Source organism: Bombina bombina, chromosome 3 (assembly GCF_027579735.1).
Source record: "Bombina bombina isolate aBomBom1 chromosome 3, aBomBom1.pri, whole genome shotgun sequence".
Taxonomy (NCBI): Eukaryota; Metazoa; Chordata; class Amphibia; order Anura; family Bombinatoridae; genus Bombina; species Bombina bombina.
Window position 1 is genome coordinate 508049454 of NC_069501.1, and position 21126 is coordinate 508070579.

Below are 21126 nucleotides of genomic sequence, written 5' to 3' on the forward strand. Positions count from 1 at the left end.
AACAGGTAATGTAACAGTACTAAAGGAAATTTTATCTGCATTAATAAGTTTGTCATGACATGCAATACAAACAACAGCTGGAGAAACAGATACCAAAAATTATAGCAGATACACTTAGCTTGGTAGCTCCAGCACTAGACAGCGATTTTCCTGTAGTATCTTCTGACTCAGATGCAACGTGAGACATCTTGCAATATGTAAGACAAAAAAACAACATATAAAGCAAAATTGATCAAATTTCTTAAATGACAGTTTCAGGAATGGGAAAAAATGCCAAAGAACAAGCTTCTAGCAACCAGAAGCAATGAAAAATGAGACTAAAATAATGTGGAGACAAAAGCGACGCCCATATTTTTTAGCGCCAAATCAGACGCCCACATTATTTGGCGCCAAAATGCTTTTGGCGCCAAAAATGATGCCACATCCGGAACGCCGACATTTTTGGCGCAAAATAACGTCAAAAAAATGCCGGAAACGGAAAAGAATTTTTGCGCCAAAAAAGTCCGCGCCAAGAATGACGCAATAAAATGAAGCATTTTCAGCCCCCGCGAGCCTAACAGCCCACAGGGAAAAAAGAGTCAAATTTTTGAAGGTAAGAAAAAAATGATTAATTCAAATGCATTATCCCAAATATGAAACTGACTGACTGAAAAATAAGGAAAGTTGAACATTCTGAGTCAAGGCAAATAAATGTTTGAATACATATATTTAGAACTTTATAAACAAAGTGCCCAACCATAGCTTAGAGTGTCACAGAAAATAAGATTTACTTACCCCAGGACACTCATCTACATGTTTGTAGAAAGCCAAACCAGTACTGAAACGAGAATCAGCAGAGGTAATGGTATATATAAGAGTATATCGTCGATCTGAAAAGGGAGGTAAGAGATGAATCTCTACGACCGATAACAGAGAACCTATGAAATAGACCCCGTAGAAGGAGATCACTGCATTCAAATAGGCAATACTCTCCTCACATCCCTCTGACATTCACTGCACGCTGAGAGGAAAACCGGGCTCCAACTTGCTGCGGAGCGCATATCAACGTAGAATCTAGCACAAACTTACTTCACCACCTCCATCGGAGGCAAAGTTTGTAAAACTGAATTGTGGGTGTGGTGAGGGGTGTATTTATAGGCATTTTAAGGTTTGGGAAACTTTGCCCCTCCTGGTAGGAATGTATATCCCATACGTCACTAGCTCATGGACTCTTGCTAATTACATGAAAGAAAGAAGAATTATCAGAATTATATGAGAAATAATCTTTTGGAGTTGAGATTTATTATAACTTTGTGGAGATGTTTGCTACAAACTTAGTTGTATTTCTCTATACAATTAGTTAATCTAATTTTTTTATTCTGTTCAACATAGAATCCACATCAGATGTTGGTCTTAGTGATTAAAAATAATTAATGTGTCATCCAATTTGTGGGCACATTTATTGTGATATATATATATATGAGCGTCATCTGTCATTAATTAACTCCAACAATCCCCAACCCTATATGTTCTAAGGGTGAAAAAGGTGCCAGAAGAAGAAACTAAACAGAGGCCGCCTCATCGATAAAACACGGCGGGGAGCGTGGACTCTTCCCGTCAGAAGAAAAGAAAATTATCAGGTAAGCATAATTTTAGTTTTTCTTCTTAAATGGGAAGAGTCCACAGCTGCATTCATTACTTTTGGGAAAACAACACCCAAGCTATAGGGGACACAATGCAAACAAAGGGCGGGTACAGAAGGCAGTCCCTTCGAAAGGCACAACAGCCTGGTATTACCCATAAAAAACTGTATTAAAAGAAACAAGGTAACTGCCCATCAGATAAACAACCGGCAAAGCCGTGCTGGAGACCACTCAAAATCTTTAGAGTCCGCTGAGCAAAATGCCTCCGAGGAGACAAGTCCCGCAGGCTCCCATCGCACGATCTGCCCGAAGAAAGTACCTCCTACCTCCGAAGGAGAGAACAGAGTACCTGAAGGAGATCCTAAGGACCATCAGACTAGGGAAGAAAACCAGAGTGACACTCCCAACCAATGAATGAGCAACCGCGAGGACGAACAAAATTCACCCTCAGATCCTCAGACACACCACCATATGACTGATGGTGTGCCAAAGAGCCACAAGCTCCCCAGAACCCTAGACCAGCAGAAACAGCTGCTGTAACTAGTCGCATACAGGTAGGAAACCTGTATGAGGACCGAAGGTAACCCGGAGCCCACCAAAAGGATGGAGGAACTAACTGTCTCAGCAGAAAAAAGGTCTTTCTGTGAAACAAAGAATCACAACGGACAAACTCGCGAGCTCCAGGGCAGCAAACTAACCCTGAGCCAACATGGGACTCCATCTCAGAGAGAGTGCCGAATATCGACGACAACTCCCTTCCAGGACGAATCTGGACCTCAAAAGACATCCAACACCAGCAGTGAAATGTAACCAGTGGAGGAACACCAGAGCCCCCCCCCCCCCACCAGGGAGGATAACTGGGCCAACAGAAGTACACGGTCAGACCCCACTCCGAGGAACGGACCCAGGCCAAAAAGGGCGGGCAACATCCACCTCAAGAGAGAACGGAGAGCCTAAGAGGAACGAACCCCTGACCAATTACTAGCATCAAGCATGCTACCACGACTGCCAGACAGCTTACGAGCACACATTCCAGATGCAATAGCTGCAGCTGGTTGCAGACTGCAAGCCTTTCGCTTACTAGGCAAACTATCCGGCCACTACAGGTGGCCTATAATAGATACGTCGTGCACGGGTCCGGAACCCTTGCACATATCCCTTCCCTAAAGAAGGAGCACTCCCAAAAAAGGGAGATAGGGCATTGAGCCATAACTATACCCTAGTACCAGAACCAGCCTTCATAGCCTCTAGAACGCAAGGGAGGAAGAAAAATCCTCAAACGAGAAGATAGAACCCATAGGGTCTCCATGGAAACCGTAAGACTTCCAAAATCCTCCCCAAGAAGACAAATTCCGAGGGGACCACTTTCCCAGCCATAGACAGGGCGAAGAGGCTTAAAGAGAAACAGTAAGCAATATCATTGAGCAATAACTCAACAACCATTACCACAAGCTCAGTTGAGCCAAACAACCTCGACTCAAAGTGCAAAAGTTGCCACTGGCGACAACTGAAAGATGCATCCGAAAAGCTTCAAACTAACCTCCAGACAGGAACCAAAGCTCCCCTGAGAGAAAAATCAACCCCTGAAGGGACAAGCGGACATTCTGAACCCTAAGGTTCGAAACTGAACCACCCAGGACCGAATCTAACGATCCGGACCCAAAACTCAGTCAAGAGACATGGCCCTAAGCCAGACCCCCCTGAAAAACGGGGCAAGCCGTATGACCTGAGGAAACCCCAGGTTGCCTCATACGGAGAAGAGCACTCTAGGTAGTGCATTCGCAAAAACTCAGACAAAGATCATAGAGCAAATATCTAGACAGGTCTAAGAGATGGCAACACACACCCGTAGGTGAAGCTGAACCCTGGACCCCCTGTAATCCCAGAGAAAAAGAGCTTTTAGAGATTCAAGTGCAATATTCCAAGAAAAATTATCTTCTTATTGCAATTTGTAATACAAGTGAAAAAACAATCAGCTGCAGCTAGATTCAAACTCTCCAAGACCCCGAAGGTCACCAGGAACAGGGTTCCATATAATGGAAAACACCTTAGCCATGTGGGTAACTGGCAACCCACTAGGCTAACCGGCAGGCTAAACAAGCCCCTTAGACGGAGAGCCAAAATCCTCACAGGATCACCCTCCCGGAAATTCCTGAACCACATAAGACCATAGAAAACCCCACAACTCCTCTGCGAAGCGAACCAGGGGCGGTTGCCGGGGAGAAAAATAACTCTTATGAGAGCGTGCGATACGCATAAACAAGGGAAGGCGGACATATCCGCACTTCTGAACCCAGATGACCAGACCACCTTAAAAGGGAAAAAAGCAGTCCCAGCAACCTCAATAGGTACCGGTGACTACCACAAGAAAAACAGACACCCGTAAGACACCAAGATAGAACGAAAAACTGTCATCCAAACTGGTACCTGGGCTTTTTAGCAGTCATCCAGACCTCCAACCCTTGAGAATGGGGAAACTCCGGTTCCGAGGCTAAGGACCTCCCGAACCCAGGAGTAGACAGACAGGTCCGCACCCAGACCCCAACCTAAGGAAAATGGTAGAGGCACAAAACCTCCGACACTCCGTTCACCGAGGACGAGGAGCAGGTTGATGTATAAGAAAACGAAAACATCCCCTCAAGTAATTGGATAAAACAAACATAAGACAAACAATTCATCAAAGTGAACGACTCAACACCCAACAAGATAACCAGCACCCCGGCACCATGTAAGTGACATGAACCATAAGGAACAGCAGCTAGCACCTGATCAGTACCTGCCTGGTACAAGGAACTCCCCTGAACTGTCCAAGATAAAAAACATAATTTATGCTTACCTGATAAATTCCTTTCTTCTGTTGTGTGATCAGTCCACGGGTCATCATTACTTCTGGGATATAACTCCTCCCCAACAGGAAATGCAAGAGGATTCACCCAGCAGAGCTGCATATAGCTCCTCCCCTCTACGTCAGTCCCAGTCATTCGACCAAGAATCAACGAGAAAGGAGTAACCAAGGGTGAAGTGGTGACTGGAGTATAATTTAAAAGATATTTACCTGCCTTAAAACAGGGCGGGCCGTGGACTGATCACACAACAGAAGAAAGGAATTTATCAGGTAAGCATAAATTATGTTTTCTTCTGTTATGTGTGATCAGTCCACGGGTCATCATTACTTCTGGGATACCAATACCAAAGCAAAAGTACACGGATGACGGGAGGGATAGGCAGGCTCATTATACAGAAGGAACCACTGCCTGAAGAACCTTTCTCCCAAAAATAGCCTCCGAAGAAGCAAAAGTGTCAAATTTGTAAAATTTGGAAAAAGTATGAATCGAAGACCAAGTTGCAGCCTTGCAAATCTGTTCAACAGAGGCCTCATTCTTAAAGGCCCAAGTGGAAGCCACAGCTCTAGTGGAGTGAGCTGTAATTCTTTCAGGAGGCTGCTGTCCAGCAGTCTCATAGGCTAAACGTATTATGCTACGAAGCCAAAAAGAGAGAGAGGTAGCAGAAGCTTTTTGACCTCTCCTCTGTCCAGAATAAACGACAAACAGGGAAGAAGTTTGGCGAAAATCTTTAGTTGCCTGCAAGTAGAACTTGAGGGCACGAACTACATCCAGATTGTGTAGAAGACGTTCCTTCTTTGAAGAAGGATTTGGACACAAGGATGGAACAACAATCTCTTGATTGATATTCCTGTTAGTGACTACCTTAGGTAAGAACCCAGGTTTAGTACGCAGAACTACCTTGTCTGAGTGAAAAATCAGGTAAGGAGAATCAGAATGTAAGGCTGATAACTCAGAGACTCTTCGAGCCGAGGAAATAGCCATTAAAAACAGAACTTTCCAAGATAACAATTTTATATCAATGGAATGAAGGGGTTCAAACGGAACACCCTGTAAAACGTTAAGAACTAAGTTTAAACTCCATGGCGGAGCAACAGCTTTAAACACAGGCTTGATCCTAGCTAAAGCCTGACAAAAGGCCTGGACGTCTGGATTTTCTGACAGACGCCTGTGTAACAAGATGGACAGAGCTGAAATCTGTCCCTTTAATGAACTAGCTGATAAACCCTTTTCTAAACCTTCTTGTAGAAAGGACAATATCCTAGGGATCCTAACCTTCCTCCAGGAGTAACCTTTGGATTCGCACCAGTATAGGTATTTACGCCATATTTTATGGTAAATCCTTCTGGTAACAGGCTTCCTAGCCTGTATCAGGGTATCAATAACCGACTCAGAAAAACCACGTTTTGATAAAATCAAGCGTTCAATTTCCAAGCAGTCAGCTTCAGAGAAGTTAGATTTTGATGTTTGAATGGACCCTGTATCAGAAGGTCCTGTCTTAGAGGTAGAGACCAAGGCGGACAGGATGACATGTCCACTAGATCTGCATACCAAGTCCTGCGTGGCCATGCAGGCGCTATTAGAATCACTGATGCTCTCTCCTGTTTGATTTTGGCAATCAATCGAGGAAGCAGCGGGAAGGGCGGGAACACATAAGCCATCCCGAAGTTCCAAGGTGCTGTCAAAGCATCTATCAGAACCGCTCCCGGATCCCTGGATCTGGACCCGTAGCGAGGAAGTTTGGCGTTCTGGCGAGACGCCATGAGATCTATCTCTGGTCTGCCCCAACGTCGAAGTATTTGGGCAAAGACCTCCGGATGAAGTTCCCACTCCCCCGGATGAAAAGTCTGGCTTGCTGAATGGCATCCCCCTGGACAGGTGTGGCCGATAAAGCCACCATAGAAGAGAATTTCTGGTCTCTTGATTCAGATTCAGAGTAGGGGACAAATCTGAGTAATCCCCATTCCACTGACTTAGCATGCACAATTGCAGCGGTCTGAGGTGTAGGCGTGCAAAAGGTACTATGTCCATTGCCGCTACCATTAAGCCGATCACCTCCATGCATTGAGCTACTGACGGGTGTTGAATGGAATGAAGGACACGGCATGCATGTTGAAGCTTTGTTAACCTGTCTTCTGTCAGGTAAATCTTCATTTCTACAGAATCTATAAGAGTCCCCAAGAATGGAACTCTTGTGAGAGGAAAAAGAGAACTCTTCTTTTCGTTCACTTTCCATCCATGCGACCTTAGAAATGCCAGAACTAACTCTGTATGAGACTTGGCAGTTTGAAAGCTTGAAGCTTGTATTAGAATGTCGTCTAGGTACGGAGCTACCGAAATCCCTCGCGGTCTTAGTACCGCCAGAAGGGCACCCAGAACCTTTGTGAAGATTCTTGGAGCCGTAGCCAATCCGAATGGAAGAGCTACAAACTGGTAGTGCCTGTCTAAGAAGGCAAACCTTAGGTACCGGTGATGATCTTTGTGAATCGGTATGTGAAGGTAAGCATCTTTTAAATCCACTGTGGTCATGTACTGACCCTTTTGGATCATGGGTAAGATTGTCCGAATAGTTTCCATTTTGAACGATGGAACTCTTAGGAATTTGTTTAGAATCTTTAAATCTAAGATTGGCCTGAAAGTTCCCTCTTTTTTGGGAACCACAAACAGGTTTGAGTAGAACCCTTGTCCTTGTTCCGACCGCGGAACCGGATGGATCACTCCCATTAATAACAGATCTTGTACACAGCGTAGAAACGCTTCTTTCTTTATCTGGTTTGTTGACAACCTTGACAGATGAAATCTCCCTCTTGGGGGAGATAATTTGAAGTCTAGAAGGTATCCCTGAGATATGATCTCTAGCGCCCAGGGATCCTGAACATCTCTTGCCCAGGCCTGGGCGAAGAGAGAAAGTCTGCCCCCCACTAGATCCGGTCCCGGATCGGGGGCTCTCGGTTCATGCTGTCTTTGGGGCAGCAGCAGGTTTCCTGGCCTGCTTGCCCTTGTTCCAGGACTGGTTAGGTTTCCAGCCTTGCCTGTAACGAGCAACAGCTCCCTCCTGTTTTGGTGCAGTGGAGGTTGATGCTGCTCCTGATTTGAAATTCCGAAAGGGACGAAAATTAGACTGTCTAGCCTTAGCTTTGGCTTTGTCTTGAGGTAGGGCGTGGCCCTTACCTCCTGTAATGTCAGCGATAATTTCTTTCAAACCGGGCCCAAATAAAGACTGCCCCTTGAAAGGTATATTAAGTAATTTGGACTTAGAAGTAACATCAGCTGACCAGGATTTTAGCCACAGCGCCCTACGTGCCTGGATGGCGAATCCTGAGTTCTTAGCCGTAAGTTTGGTTAAATGTACTACGGCCTCCGAAATGAATGAATTAGCTAGTTTAAGGACTCTAAGCCTGTCCGTAATGTCGTCTAGCGTAGATGAACTAAGGTTCTCTTCCAGAGACTCAATCCAAAATGCTGCCGCAGCCGTAATCGGCGCGATACATGCAAGGGGTTGCAATATAAAACCTTGTTGAACAAACATTTTCTTAAGGTAACCCTCTAATTTTTTATCCATTGGATCTGAAAAAGCACAGCTATCCTCCACCGGGATAGTGGTACGCTTAGCTAAAGTAGAAACTGCTCCCTCCACCTTAGGGACCATTTGCCATAAGTCCCGAGTGGTGGCGTCTATTGGAAACATCTTTCTAAATATTGGAGGGGGTGAGAACGGCACACCGGGTCTATCCCACTCCTTAGTAACAATTTCAGTTAGTCTCTTAGGTATAGGAAAAACGTCAGTACTCGCCGGTACCGCAAAGTATTTATCCAACCTACACAATTTCTCTGGTATTGCAACGGTGTTACAATCATTGAGAGCTGCTAAAACCTCCCCTAGTAATACACGGAGGTTCTCCAATTTAAATTTAAAATTTGAAATATCTGAATCCAATCTGTTTGGATCAGAACCGTCACCCACAGAATGAAGCTCTCCGTCCTCATGCTCTGCAAGCTGTGACGCAGTATCAGACATGGCCCTAGTATTGTCAGCGCACTCTGTTCTCACCCCAGAGTGATCACGCTTGCCTCTTAGTTCTGGTAATTTAGACAAAACTTCAGTCATAACAGTAGCCATATCTTGTAATGTTATCTGTAATGGCCGCCCAGATGTACTAGGTGCCATAATATCACGCACCTCCCGGGCGGGAGATGCAGGTACTGCCGCGTGAGGCGAGTTAGTCGGCATAACTCTCCCCTCGCTGTTTGGCGAAATTTGTTCAAATTGTACAGATTGACTTTTATTTAAAGTAGCATCAATACAGTTAGTACATAAATTTCTATTGGGCTCCACCTTGGCATTGGAACAAATGACACAGATATCTTCCTCTGAGTCAGACATGTTTAACACACTAGCAATAAACTTGCAACTTGGTTATAATCTTTTTTAGCAAAAACGTACTGTGCCTCAAAGAGGTACTAAACGATTAAATGACAGTTGAAATAATGAACTGAAAAACAGTTATAGCATCAAACTTTAAAACAACACAACTTTTAGCAAAGGTTTGTTCCCATTAGTAAAATAACAATAATTAAATTTGACATAAAAATTACAGAGCAACGTTTTTATTCACAGTCAGTATAAAATTCTCACAGCTCTGCTGAGAGAATCTACCTCCCTCCAAAGAAGTTTGAAGACCCCTGAGATCTGTCAGAGATGAACCGGATCATGCAGGAAATATAAGAGTAACTGACTGGAAATTTTTGATGCGTAGCAAAGAGCGCCAAAAACGGCCCCTCCCCTTCACACACAGCAGTGAAGAGAAACGAAACTGTCACAATTAAAACCAAACAACTGCCAAGTGGAAAATAATGCCCAAATATTTATTCACTCAGTACCTCAGAAATGTAAACGATTCTACATTCCAGCAGAAACGTTTAACATGATAAATACTTATTAAAAGGATTAGTGACTTTTAACAGAGTAGTTCCGGTGAAATACCATCCCCAGAATACTGAAGTGTATACATACATGTCATTATAACGGTATGGCAGGATTTTCTCATCAATTCCATTCAGAAAATAAAAACTGCTACATACCTCAATGCAGATTCATCTGCCCGCTGTCCCCTGATCTGAAGCTTTTACCTCCCTCAGATGGCCGAGAACAGCAATATGATCTTAACTACTCCGGTTAAAATCATAGTAAAAAACTCTGGTAGATTCTTCCTCAAACTCTGCCAGAGAAGTAATAACACGCTCCGGTGCTATTGTAAAATAACAAACTTTTGATTGAAGTCATAAAAACTAAGTATAATCACCATAGTCCTCTCACACATCCTATCTAGTCGTTGGGTGCAAGAGAATGACTGGGACTGACGTAGAGGGGAGGAGCTATATGCAGCTCTGCTGGGTGAATCCTCTTGCATTTCCTGTTGGGGAGGAGTTATATCCCAGAAGTAATGATGACCCGTGGACTGATCACACATAACAGAAGAAAAAAAAAAAGATACCCCTAAAGGGGTTGATAAACTGTAGAACACGCAGCTTCCAAGGAGGTGGCACGCGACCACAAAATCGCAAGTATCAGTTTCAGAGAAGAAATGTTCCCACAACGGATATGAGCTTCATAAAACATACCAAATATATCCTAACCGGATTCAAATAAAAGAAAGGCAGCCCCCGAGGGTGAACGCCCAAGGAAGACGACACGCCAACTGGACCAGCCAATTAGAGGCCCCATCCTCCAAAGCTCAGAACTGGAACAGATACTTAAAAGAAAAAAGCGGAGACGTTAAAGAGATTGTATTCATCCCTACACGTCTAACCCAGTTTGCCATCCGGCACAGAAGACCGAATATCCCTCGGTCCAGTAGGGTTGAAATCCTCTAGCACCGCCAAAACATGCCTTAGCAGAACACGCAGACATGCCAGTCTATAACGGAAGGCAAAATGATGACCTGCTGGGTCAATTGACGCCCCCGGCCCAGAGGGCAGGGCCCCTGAAGCCTCAAAGGGCATTGCTTCCTCAGAAGGTCTGACTCAGGCGATCCCACGCCCGATGGACCCTGGTTAACAGAACACTGACAATATCTTAAAAATACCTCTCTAGGGGGATATAAATGTGCCAACGCCATAAATATGGCCATGCAGAACCGTGCTGTAACCTCTGGAGGAAACAAGCCGCCTTCCGGAGAAGTAACGGCCGTGGGGACACCTGCTTGCATAGCAAAGGAAGTTTCTGGGGCACGCGCCTCGAAGGACATAGAATCCTCAGGGGCGGATGGCTCAGCACACACTAAACTCCCTGATTCGGGGGAAGAAAGTACACTAGAACGGCAATCGGTAAATAACTGATGGGCATGGATAACCCGGGCCATTTCATATTCATCGCAAGACGCATACTCCGAATCAGAGATATCTGTCTCCAAAAAATCAGAATCTTCCATAACTTGGAGATTGTATTATGGACAAACAATAAAGGCACCTTACATCCCCTAATTGGCTGGGGCACTCACCACCTCCTGTGAATAAGACCACTAACAGACTCCCTCCATCGCTACACGGTCAAGATGCGGAAATCGAATACAACGTGACCACACCCAGTCACGAGGTGTATCGTGTAAGCCAAAAAAGCGTGCCAGTCCCTAGGATGGCGCAAACTGATTATATAAGTCTGTCGTGTTCAAATAGCCATGAGCCCAAGTAACTACACATTAGCAGATAAAATCACATAACAAACATGATTAAAGTCCCCCTGTTTAATAACCCCCCTCAGGAGATATTAACCCTTGATTCCATTTAAGATAAAGGAGTCCCACTGGAACCCTGGCTTCTTTCGTTAACATTACATTCACATATTAAAATAAAATGAAACGATTTTACCGGAATCTACGCCGTGGAACAGGAACACAGCCCTTCAACTGTGACAGAAAGTAGCATCACTTCTGACATGGACTTGAGTGAATAAAGGCAGGCAGCGAAACTTGTCAACGTTGATTGCCCAGGAGCTGTTAATATGAGTCGCGATGGTTTCGCAGAAGAACTCCCCCTGCATCTCCGGACTCTAACTTTCATCCATGGCTAGGGTGTCTTTGCCTCCTCCTGGTGGCCAGGTTCTGAATTCCCAAAAGAAATGAATGCAGCTGTGGACTCTTCCCGTTTAAGAAGAAAATGACTTTAGTGTTGCAATAAATTAAAGAGATAGTAAACATCTTGTAATTTCTGTTGTGTTGCTGAGCCCAGACTAAACAATTTAAAAAATATTTTTAAAACAAAACATTTTTACTGAAAGTTTTGTTTTTTTCCAAAAGACAAACTCCACCCACCATCTGCCTTATTTGGAGAGGCCAATCCAGGCATGAGTCTGCAGGTAACAAGTCTAGCCTCAGTCCTATTGTTAGTATAAAATGCATTGTTTTGCATTTGTTATCAGTTAAAGGGACAGTCTAGTCAAAAATACACTTTCATGATTCAGATAGGGCAGGGGTGGGCAAGATGTAGATCGTGGTCTACCAGTGGACCGCGAGTGAATTTTGAGGTGACCACCTGTAAGATTTCAAAAGTCTGCATAATAAGAGAAAGATTTCTCACACATCTACCGCGGCGAGGTTCTTCACTCAGAATCTAGAATGTGTGAAAACATAATTTATGCTTACCTGATAAATTCCTTTCTCCTGTAGTGTGGTCAGTCCACGGGTCATCATTACTTCTGGGATATTAACTCCTCCCCAACAGGAAGTGCAAGAGGATCACCCAGCAGAGCTGCTATATAGCTCCTCCCCTCTACGTCACACCCAGTCATTCGACCGAGAACCAACGAGAAAAGAGAAACTAAAGGGTGCAGTGGTGACTGGAGTATAATTTAAAAATTTAGACCTGCCATAAAAAACAGGGCGGGCCGTGGACTGACCACACTACAGGAGAAAGGAATTTATCAGGTAAGCATAAATTATGTTTTCTCCTGTTAAGTGTGGTCAGTCCACGGGTCATCATTACTTCTGGGATACCAATACCAAAGCTAAAGTACACGGATGACGGGAGGGACAGGCAGGATCTTTATACGGAAGGAACCACTGCCTGAAGAACCTTTCTCCCAAAAACAGCCTCCGAAGAAGCAAAAGTGTCAAATTTGGAAAATTTGGAAAAAGTATGAAGAGAAGACCAAGTTGCAGCCTTGCAAATCTGTTCAACAGAGGCCTCATTCTTAAAGGCCCAAGTGGAAGCCACAGCTCTAGTAGAATGAGCTGTAATTCTTTCAGGAGGCTGCTGTCCAGCAGTCTCATAAGCTAAACGTATTATGCTACGAAGCCAAAAGGAGAGAGAGGTAGCAGAAGCTTTTTGACCTCTCCTCTGACCAGAATAAACGACAAACAGGGAAGACGTTTGTCGAAAATCTTTAGTTGCCTGTATATAAAATTTCAGGGCACAGACTACATCTAGATTGTGTAGAAGACGTTCCTTCTTCGAAGAAGGATTCGGACACAAAGATGGAACAACAATCTCTTGATTGATATTCCTGTTAGTGACCACCTTAGGTAACAACCCAGGTTTAGTACGCAGAACTACCTTGTCTGAATGAAAAATCAGATAAGGAGAATCACAATGTAAGGCAGATAACTCAGAGACTCTCCGAGCCGAGGAAATAGCCATTAAAAACAGAACTTTCCAAGATAACAATTTGATATCAATGGAATGAAGGGGTTCAAACGGAACACCCTGTAAAACGTTAAGAACTAAGTTTAAACTCCATGGTGGAGCAACAGTTTTAAACACAGGCTTAATCCTGGCCAAAGCCTGACAAAAAGCCTGAACGTCTGGAACTTCTGACAGACGTTTGTGTAAAAGAATGGACAGAGCTGAGATCTGTCCCTTTAAGGAACTAGCGGATAAACCCTTTTCTAAACCTTCTTGTAGAAAAGACAATATCCTAGGAATCCTAACCTTACTCCATGAGTAACTTTTGGATTTGCACCAATATAAGTATTTACGCCATATTTTATGGTAAATCTTTCTGGTAACAGGCTTCCTAGCCTGTATTAAGGTATCAATTACTGACTCAGAAAATCCACGTTTTGATAAAATCAAGCGTTCAATTTCCATGCAGTCAGCTTCAGAGAAATTAGATTTTGATGTTTGAAGGGACCCTGGATCAGAAGGTCCTGTCTCAGAGGCAGAGACCAAGGTGGACAGGATGACATGTCCACTAGATCTGCATACCAGGTCCTGCGTGGCCACGCAGGCGCTATTAGAATCACCGATGCTCTCTCCTGTTTGATCCTGGCAATCAATCGAGGAAGCATCGGGAAGGGTGGAAACACATAAGCCCTCCCGAAGGTCCAAGGTGCTGTCAAAGCATCTACCAGGACCGCTCCCGGATCCCTGGATCTGGACCCGTAACAAGGAAGCTTGGCGTTCTGTCGAGACGCCATGAGATCTATCTCTGGTTTGCCCCAACGTCGAAGTATTTGGGCAAAGACCTCCGGATGAAGTTCCCACTCCCCCTGAAGAAAAGTCTGACGACTTAGGAAATCCGCCTCCCAGTTCTCCACTCCCGGGATGTGGATTGCTGATAGGTGGCAAGAGTGAGACTCTGCCCAGCGAATTATCATTGATAATTCCATCATCGCTAGGGAGCTTCTTGTCCCTCCTTGATGGTTGATGTAAGCTACAGTCGTGATGTTGTCCGACTGAAACCTGATGAACCCCCGAGTTGTTAACTGGGGCCAAGCCAGAAGGGCATTGAGAACTGCTCTCAATTCCAGAATGTTTATTGGCAGGAGACTCTCCTCCTGAGTCCATGATCCCTGAGCCTTCAGAGAATTCCAGACAGCGCCCCAACCTAGTAGGCTGGCGTCTGTTGTTACAATTGTCCAATCTGGCCTGCTGAATGGCATCCCCCTGGACAGATGTGGCCGAGAAAGCCACCATAGAAGAGAATTCCTGGTCTCTTGATCCAGATTCAGAGTAGGGGACAAATCTGAGTAATCCCCATTCCACTGACTTAGCATGCACAATTGCAGCGGTCTGAGGTGTAGGCGAGCAAAGGGTACTATGTCCATTGCCGCTACCATTAAGCCAATCACCTCCATGCATTGAGCCACTGACGGGTGTTGAATGGAATGAAGGACACGGCAAGCATTTTGAAGCTTTGTTAACCTGTCTTCTGTCAGGTAGATCTTCATTTCTACAGAATCTATAAGAGTCCCCAAGAAGGGAACTCTTGTGAGTGGAAAGAGAGAACTCTTCTTTTCGTTCACCTTCCACCCATGCGACCTTAGAAATGCCAGAACTAACTCTGTATGAGACTTGGCAGTTTGAAAGCTTGAAGCTTGTATCAGAATGTCGTCTAGGTACGGAGCTACCGAAATTCCTCGCGGTCTTAGTACCGCGAGAAGAGCACCCAGAACCTTTGTGAAGATTCTTGGAGCCGTAGCCAATCCGAATGGAAGAGCTACAAACTGGTAATGCCTGTCTAGGAAGGCAAACCTTAGATACCGGTAATGATCTTTGTGAATCGGTATGTGAAGGTAAGCATCTTTTAAATCCACTGTGGTCATGTACTGACCCTTTTGGATCATGGGTAGGATTGTCCGAATAGTTTCCATTTTGAACGATGGAACTCTTAGGAATTTGTTTAGGATCTTTAAATCCAAGATTGGTCTGAAGGTTCCCTCTTTCTTGGGAACCACAAACAGATTTGAGTAAAACCCCTGTCCGTGTTCCGACCGCGGAACCGGATGGATCACTCCCATTAGTAAAAGATCTTGTACACAGCATAGAAACGCCTCTTTCTTTATTTGATTTGTTGACAACCTTGACAGATGAAATCTCCCTTTTGGGGGAGAGGATTTGAAGTCCAGAAGATATCCCTGAGATATGATCTCTAACGCCCAGGGATCCTGGACATCTCTTGCCCAAGCCTGGGCGAAGAGAGAAAGTCTGCCCCCCACTAGATCCGTTCCCGGTTCGGGGGCCCTCAATTCATGCTGTCTTAGGGGCAGCAGCAGGTTTTCTGGCCTGCTTGCCCTTGTTCCAGGACTGGTTAGGTCTCCAGCCTTGTCTGTAGCGAGCAACAGCTCCTTCCTGTTTTGGTGCAGAGGAAGTTGATGCTGCTCCTGCCTTGAAATTACGAAAGGAACGAAAATTAGACTGTCTAGCCCTAGGTTTGGCTCTGTCTTGAGGCAGGGCATGGCCTTTACCTCCTGTAATGTCAGCGATAATTTCTTTCAAACCGGGCCCGAATAAGGTCTGCCCTTTGAAAGGTATGTTAAGTAATTTAGATTTAGAAGTAACGTCAGCTGACCAGGATTTTAGCCACAGTGCTCTGCGTGCCTGAATGGCGAATCCGGAATTCTTAGCCGTAAGTTTAGCTAAATGTACTACGGCATCTGAAACAAATGAATTAGCTAGCTTAAGTGTTTTAAGCTTGTTTGAAATCTCATCTATAGTTATTGAGTCAAGAGTCTCTTCCAGGGACTCGGACCAAAAAGCGGCCGCGGCCGTGACAGACGCAATACATGCAAGGGGTTGCAATATAAAACCTTGTTGAATAAACATTTTCTTAAGGTAACCCTCTAATTTTTTATCCATTGGATCTGAAAAGGCACAGCTATCCTCCACCGGGATAGTGGTACGCTTAGCCAGAGTAGAAACCGCTCCCTCCACCTTAGGGACCGTCTGCCATAAGTCCCGTGTGGTGGCGTCTATTGGAAACATTTTTCTAAATACAGGAGGGGGAGAAAAGGGTACACCGGGCCTATCCCACTCCTTAGTAATTATCTCTGTAAGCCTTTTAGGTATAGGAAATACGTCAGTACTCGCCGGTACCGCATAGTATCTATCCAGCCTACATAATTTCTCTGGGATTGCAACGGTGTTACAATCATTCAGAGCCGCTAATACCTCCCCTAGCAGTACGCGGAGGTTTTCAAGCTTAAACTTAAAATTAGAAATGTCTGAATCCACTCTATTGGGATCAGAACCGTCACCTGCAGAATGAAGCTCTCCGTCCTCATGTTCTGCATACTGTGACGCAGTATCTGACATGGCCCTATTATTATCAGCGCACTCTGTTCTCACCCCAGAGTGATCACGCTTACCTCTAAGTTCTGGTAATTTAGACAAAACTTCAGTCATAACATTAGCCATGTCCTGTAATGTGATTTGTAATGGCCGCCCTGAAGTACTCGGCGTTACAATATCACGCACCTCCCGAGCGGGAGATGCAGGTACTGACACGTGAGGCGAGTTAGTCGGCATAACTTTCCCCACGTTGTTTGGTGAATGATGTTCAATTTGTACAGATTGACTTTTATTTAAAGTAGCATCAATGCAATTAGTACATAAATTTCTATTGGGCTCCACTTTGGCTTTAGCACATATAGCACAGAGATATTCCTCTGAGTCAGACATGTTTAACACACTAGCAATTAAAACTAGCAAACTTGGAATACTTTTCAATTCAATTTACAATAATATGAAAAAAATACTGTGCCTTTAAGAAGCACAGAAAAAGTTATGACAGTTGAGTAACAATAAACCGGAGAAACTATAAAATCAAATTCTTTCCGGTAAAAACACAATTTTAGCAAAGGATTGCCCCCATTAGCAATGGATAACTAACCCTTAAATAGCAGAAAAAATGTACAGAATATAAACGTTTTTTATCACAGTCAAAGCACAATCTCACAGGTCTGCTGTGAGTGATTACGTCCCTCAAAATAATTTTTGAAGACCCTTGAGCTCTGTAGAGACGAACCGGATCATGCAGGGAAGAAGACAGACTTGTGACTGAATTTCTGATGCGTAGCAAAAGCGCCAAAAATAGGCCCCTCCCCCTCACACACAACAGTGAGGGAGATCAGTAAACTGTCTTAAATTAAATAAAACGACCGCCAAGTGGAAAAAAAAACAGTGCCCAAAACAATTTTTCACACAGTACCTCAGATAATTAAACGATTTAACATGCCAGCAAAATGTTTAACATCAAATAAATGAATTGTCATTAGAAAGCCTGTTGCTAGTCGTTCTCACTGCAAGCTAGGCTAAAGTGTTATGCATACAGTATTATCCCAGTGAAGTGCCATTCCCCAGAATACTGAAGTGTAAATATACATACATGACAGCCTGATACCAGTTGCTACTACTGCATTTAAGGCTGAACTTACATTATATAGGTATTGGCAGTATTTTCTCAGTCAATTCCATTCCTCAGAAAATAATATGCTGCTACATACCTCTTTGCAGGTGAACCTGCCCGCTGTCCCCTGATCTGAAGTTTACCTCACTCCTCAGATGGCCGAGAACAGCAAAATGATCTTAACTACGCCGGCTAAAATCATACAAAAACTCAGGTAGATTCTTCTTCAAATTCTACCTGAGAAAGAACAACACACTCCGGTGCTGTTTTAAAATAAACTTTTGATTGAAGATATAAAAACTAAGTATAATCACCACAGTCCTCTCACACATCCTATCTATTAGTTGGGTGCAAGAGAATGACTGGGTGTGACGTAGAGGGGAGGAGCTATATAGCAGCTCTGCTGGGTGATCCTCTTGCACTTCCTGTTGGGGAGGAGTTAATATCCCAGAAGTAATGATGACCCGTGGACTGACCACACTTAACAGGAGAAAAATGTTTCTCTTATGCAGACTTTTGAAATCGGCTATGACTGAGTGTATGACGGTACTTCAGAATGCACGTCGCAGCTGCCCCAGCTTTGGTTAAAGGACCTGCCCCCTAATCAACCTAATATGGCGTCCAGCCAATAAAATTACTTTGTAGAATGAATCTCGGGCTGTCTTGATTGTGAGACTACTTATCATACGCAGGCGCGGTACACAGATAAGGTCCCAGTGTGATGTAAAGAGAGAGCGCAGCTGTATTTCTTAAAAAGCGTGGCTGATTTTTAAAGCTGTATTATTTGTGTCAAAAATACAATTTTCAGCCAGCAGGTCCTATTTGTAGCATGGCTATGATTACGGCTGAGTGCCGAAACATGTAAGCCGCGGTGTCACGCTCACACACCCGATCTGCTTGCTATACACTGTATGCTGTTTATTTAGCCAATTTTGGCGTTTTAATTTTGCCAATAAAATGGATTTTATCTGCATGAAGTTGGATCCTACCTCTCTTTTTTGATTGCCTATTTGTAGCAAACATAAAATTTTCAGCCAGCAGGTCCTATTTGTGTCACAAATACAATTTTCAGCCAGCAGGTCCTATTTGTAGCAAAAATACAATTTTTAGCCAGCAGGTCCTATTTGTAGCAAAAATACAGTGTGTGCTGGACTATTCTTTGTGTTTTTTGAATAAATACATTATTGTAAATTATTATCATCAAGACTGGTGTTTTTTTATTAGTTAGGTGACCACGTCACTTGGAATAAAATTAGAGGTAGCCCTTGCCTTACAAAAGTCTGCCCACCCCTGAGATAAGGCATGTCATTTTAAACAACTTTCCAATTTACTTTTATCATCAATTTTGCTTTGATCTCTTGGAATTCTTAGTTGAGAGCTAAACCTAGGTAGACTCATATGCTAATTTCTTAGCCCTTGAAGGCTGCCTCTTATGCGAATTGAAAGCATTTTGACAGTTTTTCACAACTAGATGGCGTTAGTTCATGTATGCCATATAGATAACATTGTGCTAACGACCGAGGAGTTACCTAGAAGTCAGCACTGACTGGCTAAAATGCGAGTCTGCCAAAAGAACTGAAATAAGGGAGCAGTCTGCAGAGGCTTAGATACAAGTTAATTACAGAGGTAAAAAGTGTATTAATATAACTGTGCTGGTTATGCAAAACTGGGGAATGGGTAATAAAAGGATTATCTATCTTTTTAAATAATAAAAATTCTAGTGTAGACTGTTCCTTTAAAGTCAATAAATCCAATTATGGACAGGTATGTAGAAGGGCTAGCATTGAAAACCAGCAGGGTGCATTTCAAGCTCTGAGAATTACAAAATACACCATTTCCACAGCTAAATTAAGTGAAAATGGGGCAAAACAAATGATGAAAGTATAATTCAAAAGTGTTTCATTACACACAATTAATAAATTTATAAAAAAAAAACTCTCAAGGTGTTTACTGTCGCTTTACGAATAAGAAAAGCAAAACATCGCAATACATACAATGTTTTTGCTGTAACATTCTCACTTCAAAAATACCAGAATTTATCCAACATACCTATGTATTAATTATCTGCTCCTGCAAAATTATACACAGAGATTGCTTAGATCAAATCACAAGCTCATTTACAAGGTCCAAACTGGCCACAGGATAGGAGATAGGGAACATTAATATCACAAGGCTTTTTACATGGTGTGTGTGTATAAAGTTATAAGCACTTACCTTGTATACAAACTCCTCCATTTTTTCCATGGCATGATGGGCCTGGAGAGGCAAAGTCAAAATCCTCACTTCTTCCTCCTCCTCCTCCTCCTCCTCCTGAGACACTTTGCTTCCTTGGTTTTCATCTCCCTAAACCCAACCACCACCAGAACAAAAAAAATCACACACAAAAAAAAATAGATTATTATAATGTGGTGATAAAAAAATAAACAATTTTACTGCTGACACAAAAACATTAGTACATTAAGGAGTACACTGAAAGAAGACAAGAAAAAATACAGAATCGGTATAATGTGCAATATCCACATACAACAGAAGCAAAATGTTACTGTAGCTTAAAGGACCAGAAAAGTCAAAATTAAACTTTCATAATTCAGACAGAGCATGCAATTTACTTCCATTATCAAATTGTGCACAGTATTTTTTTAAATTCACACTTTCAGAGGCACCAGCTCCTACTGAGCATGTGTAAGTGTGTCACTGGCTATCACATGACACAGAGCGTAGTAAATTTTAAAATTTGACAGAAAAAAAAATCTACTACTCATTTGAGATTCAGATTAAAGGGACAGTCTAGTCCAAAAAAAACTTTCATGATTCAGATAGGGCATGTCCTTAAACAATTTTGCAATTTACTTTTATCACCAATTTTTCTTTGTTCTCTTGGTATTCTTAGTTGAAAGCTTAACCTAGGAGGTTCATATGCTAATTTCTTAGACCTTGAAGACCGCCTCTTAAGAATGCATTTTAACAGGTTTTTCACCACTAGAGGGTGTTAGTTCATGTTTCTCATATAGATAACACTGTGCTTGTGCACGTGAAGTTACCTGGGAGCCATCACTGATTGGCTAAACTGCAAGTCTGTCAAAAGAAATGAAATAAAGGGGCAGTCTGCAGAGGCTTAGATACAAGATAATCACAGAGGTAAAAAATATATAAATATAACTGTGTTGGTTATGCAAAACTATGGAATGGGTAAACAAGGGATTATCTATCTTTTAAAACAATAACAATTCTGGTGTAGACTGTTCCTTTAAGTGCTATTGCATTGTCTTGTTATTCGGCATTTGTTAATTAGGCAATTTTACTGTATTTAATGATCTGTTAACCCCTTAATTACCGGGCAAAAACCAGACAAAAACTTCCCAAAAGACCAGAGCATTTTTAGCATTTTTGCCATCACTACATTTAAACTAAAATAGAGTCTTTTTGTTTTTATATTTACCTATCAAAACTAAATTATTTTTTTTAGCAGACAACCCAAATTATTGATCTATGCCCATTTTGGTATATTTCATGCCACCATTTCAAGGTTGTAAATGCT

The 21126-nt window shown here is 43.1% G+C and overlaps 1 protein-coding gene across 2 annotated transcripts in view; it reads right to left on the reverse strand.

Annotated features, from left to right (window-relative positions):
* Positions 1-21126, reverse strand: part of ADIPOR1 (adiponectin receptor 1) — a 454062-nt gene that overhangs the window by 327090 nt on the left and 105846 nt on the right. For both annotated transcript variants that reach the window (XM_053706909.1, XM_053706910.1), the window contains one exon: positions 19803-19931. In XM_053706909.1, the coding sequence (XP_053562884.1) occupies positions 19803-19931 (129 nt within the window). The remainder of the gene's footprint in view (positions 1-19802; positions 19932-21126) is intronic.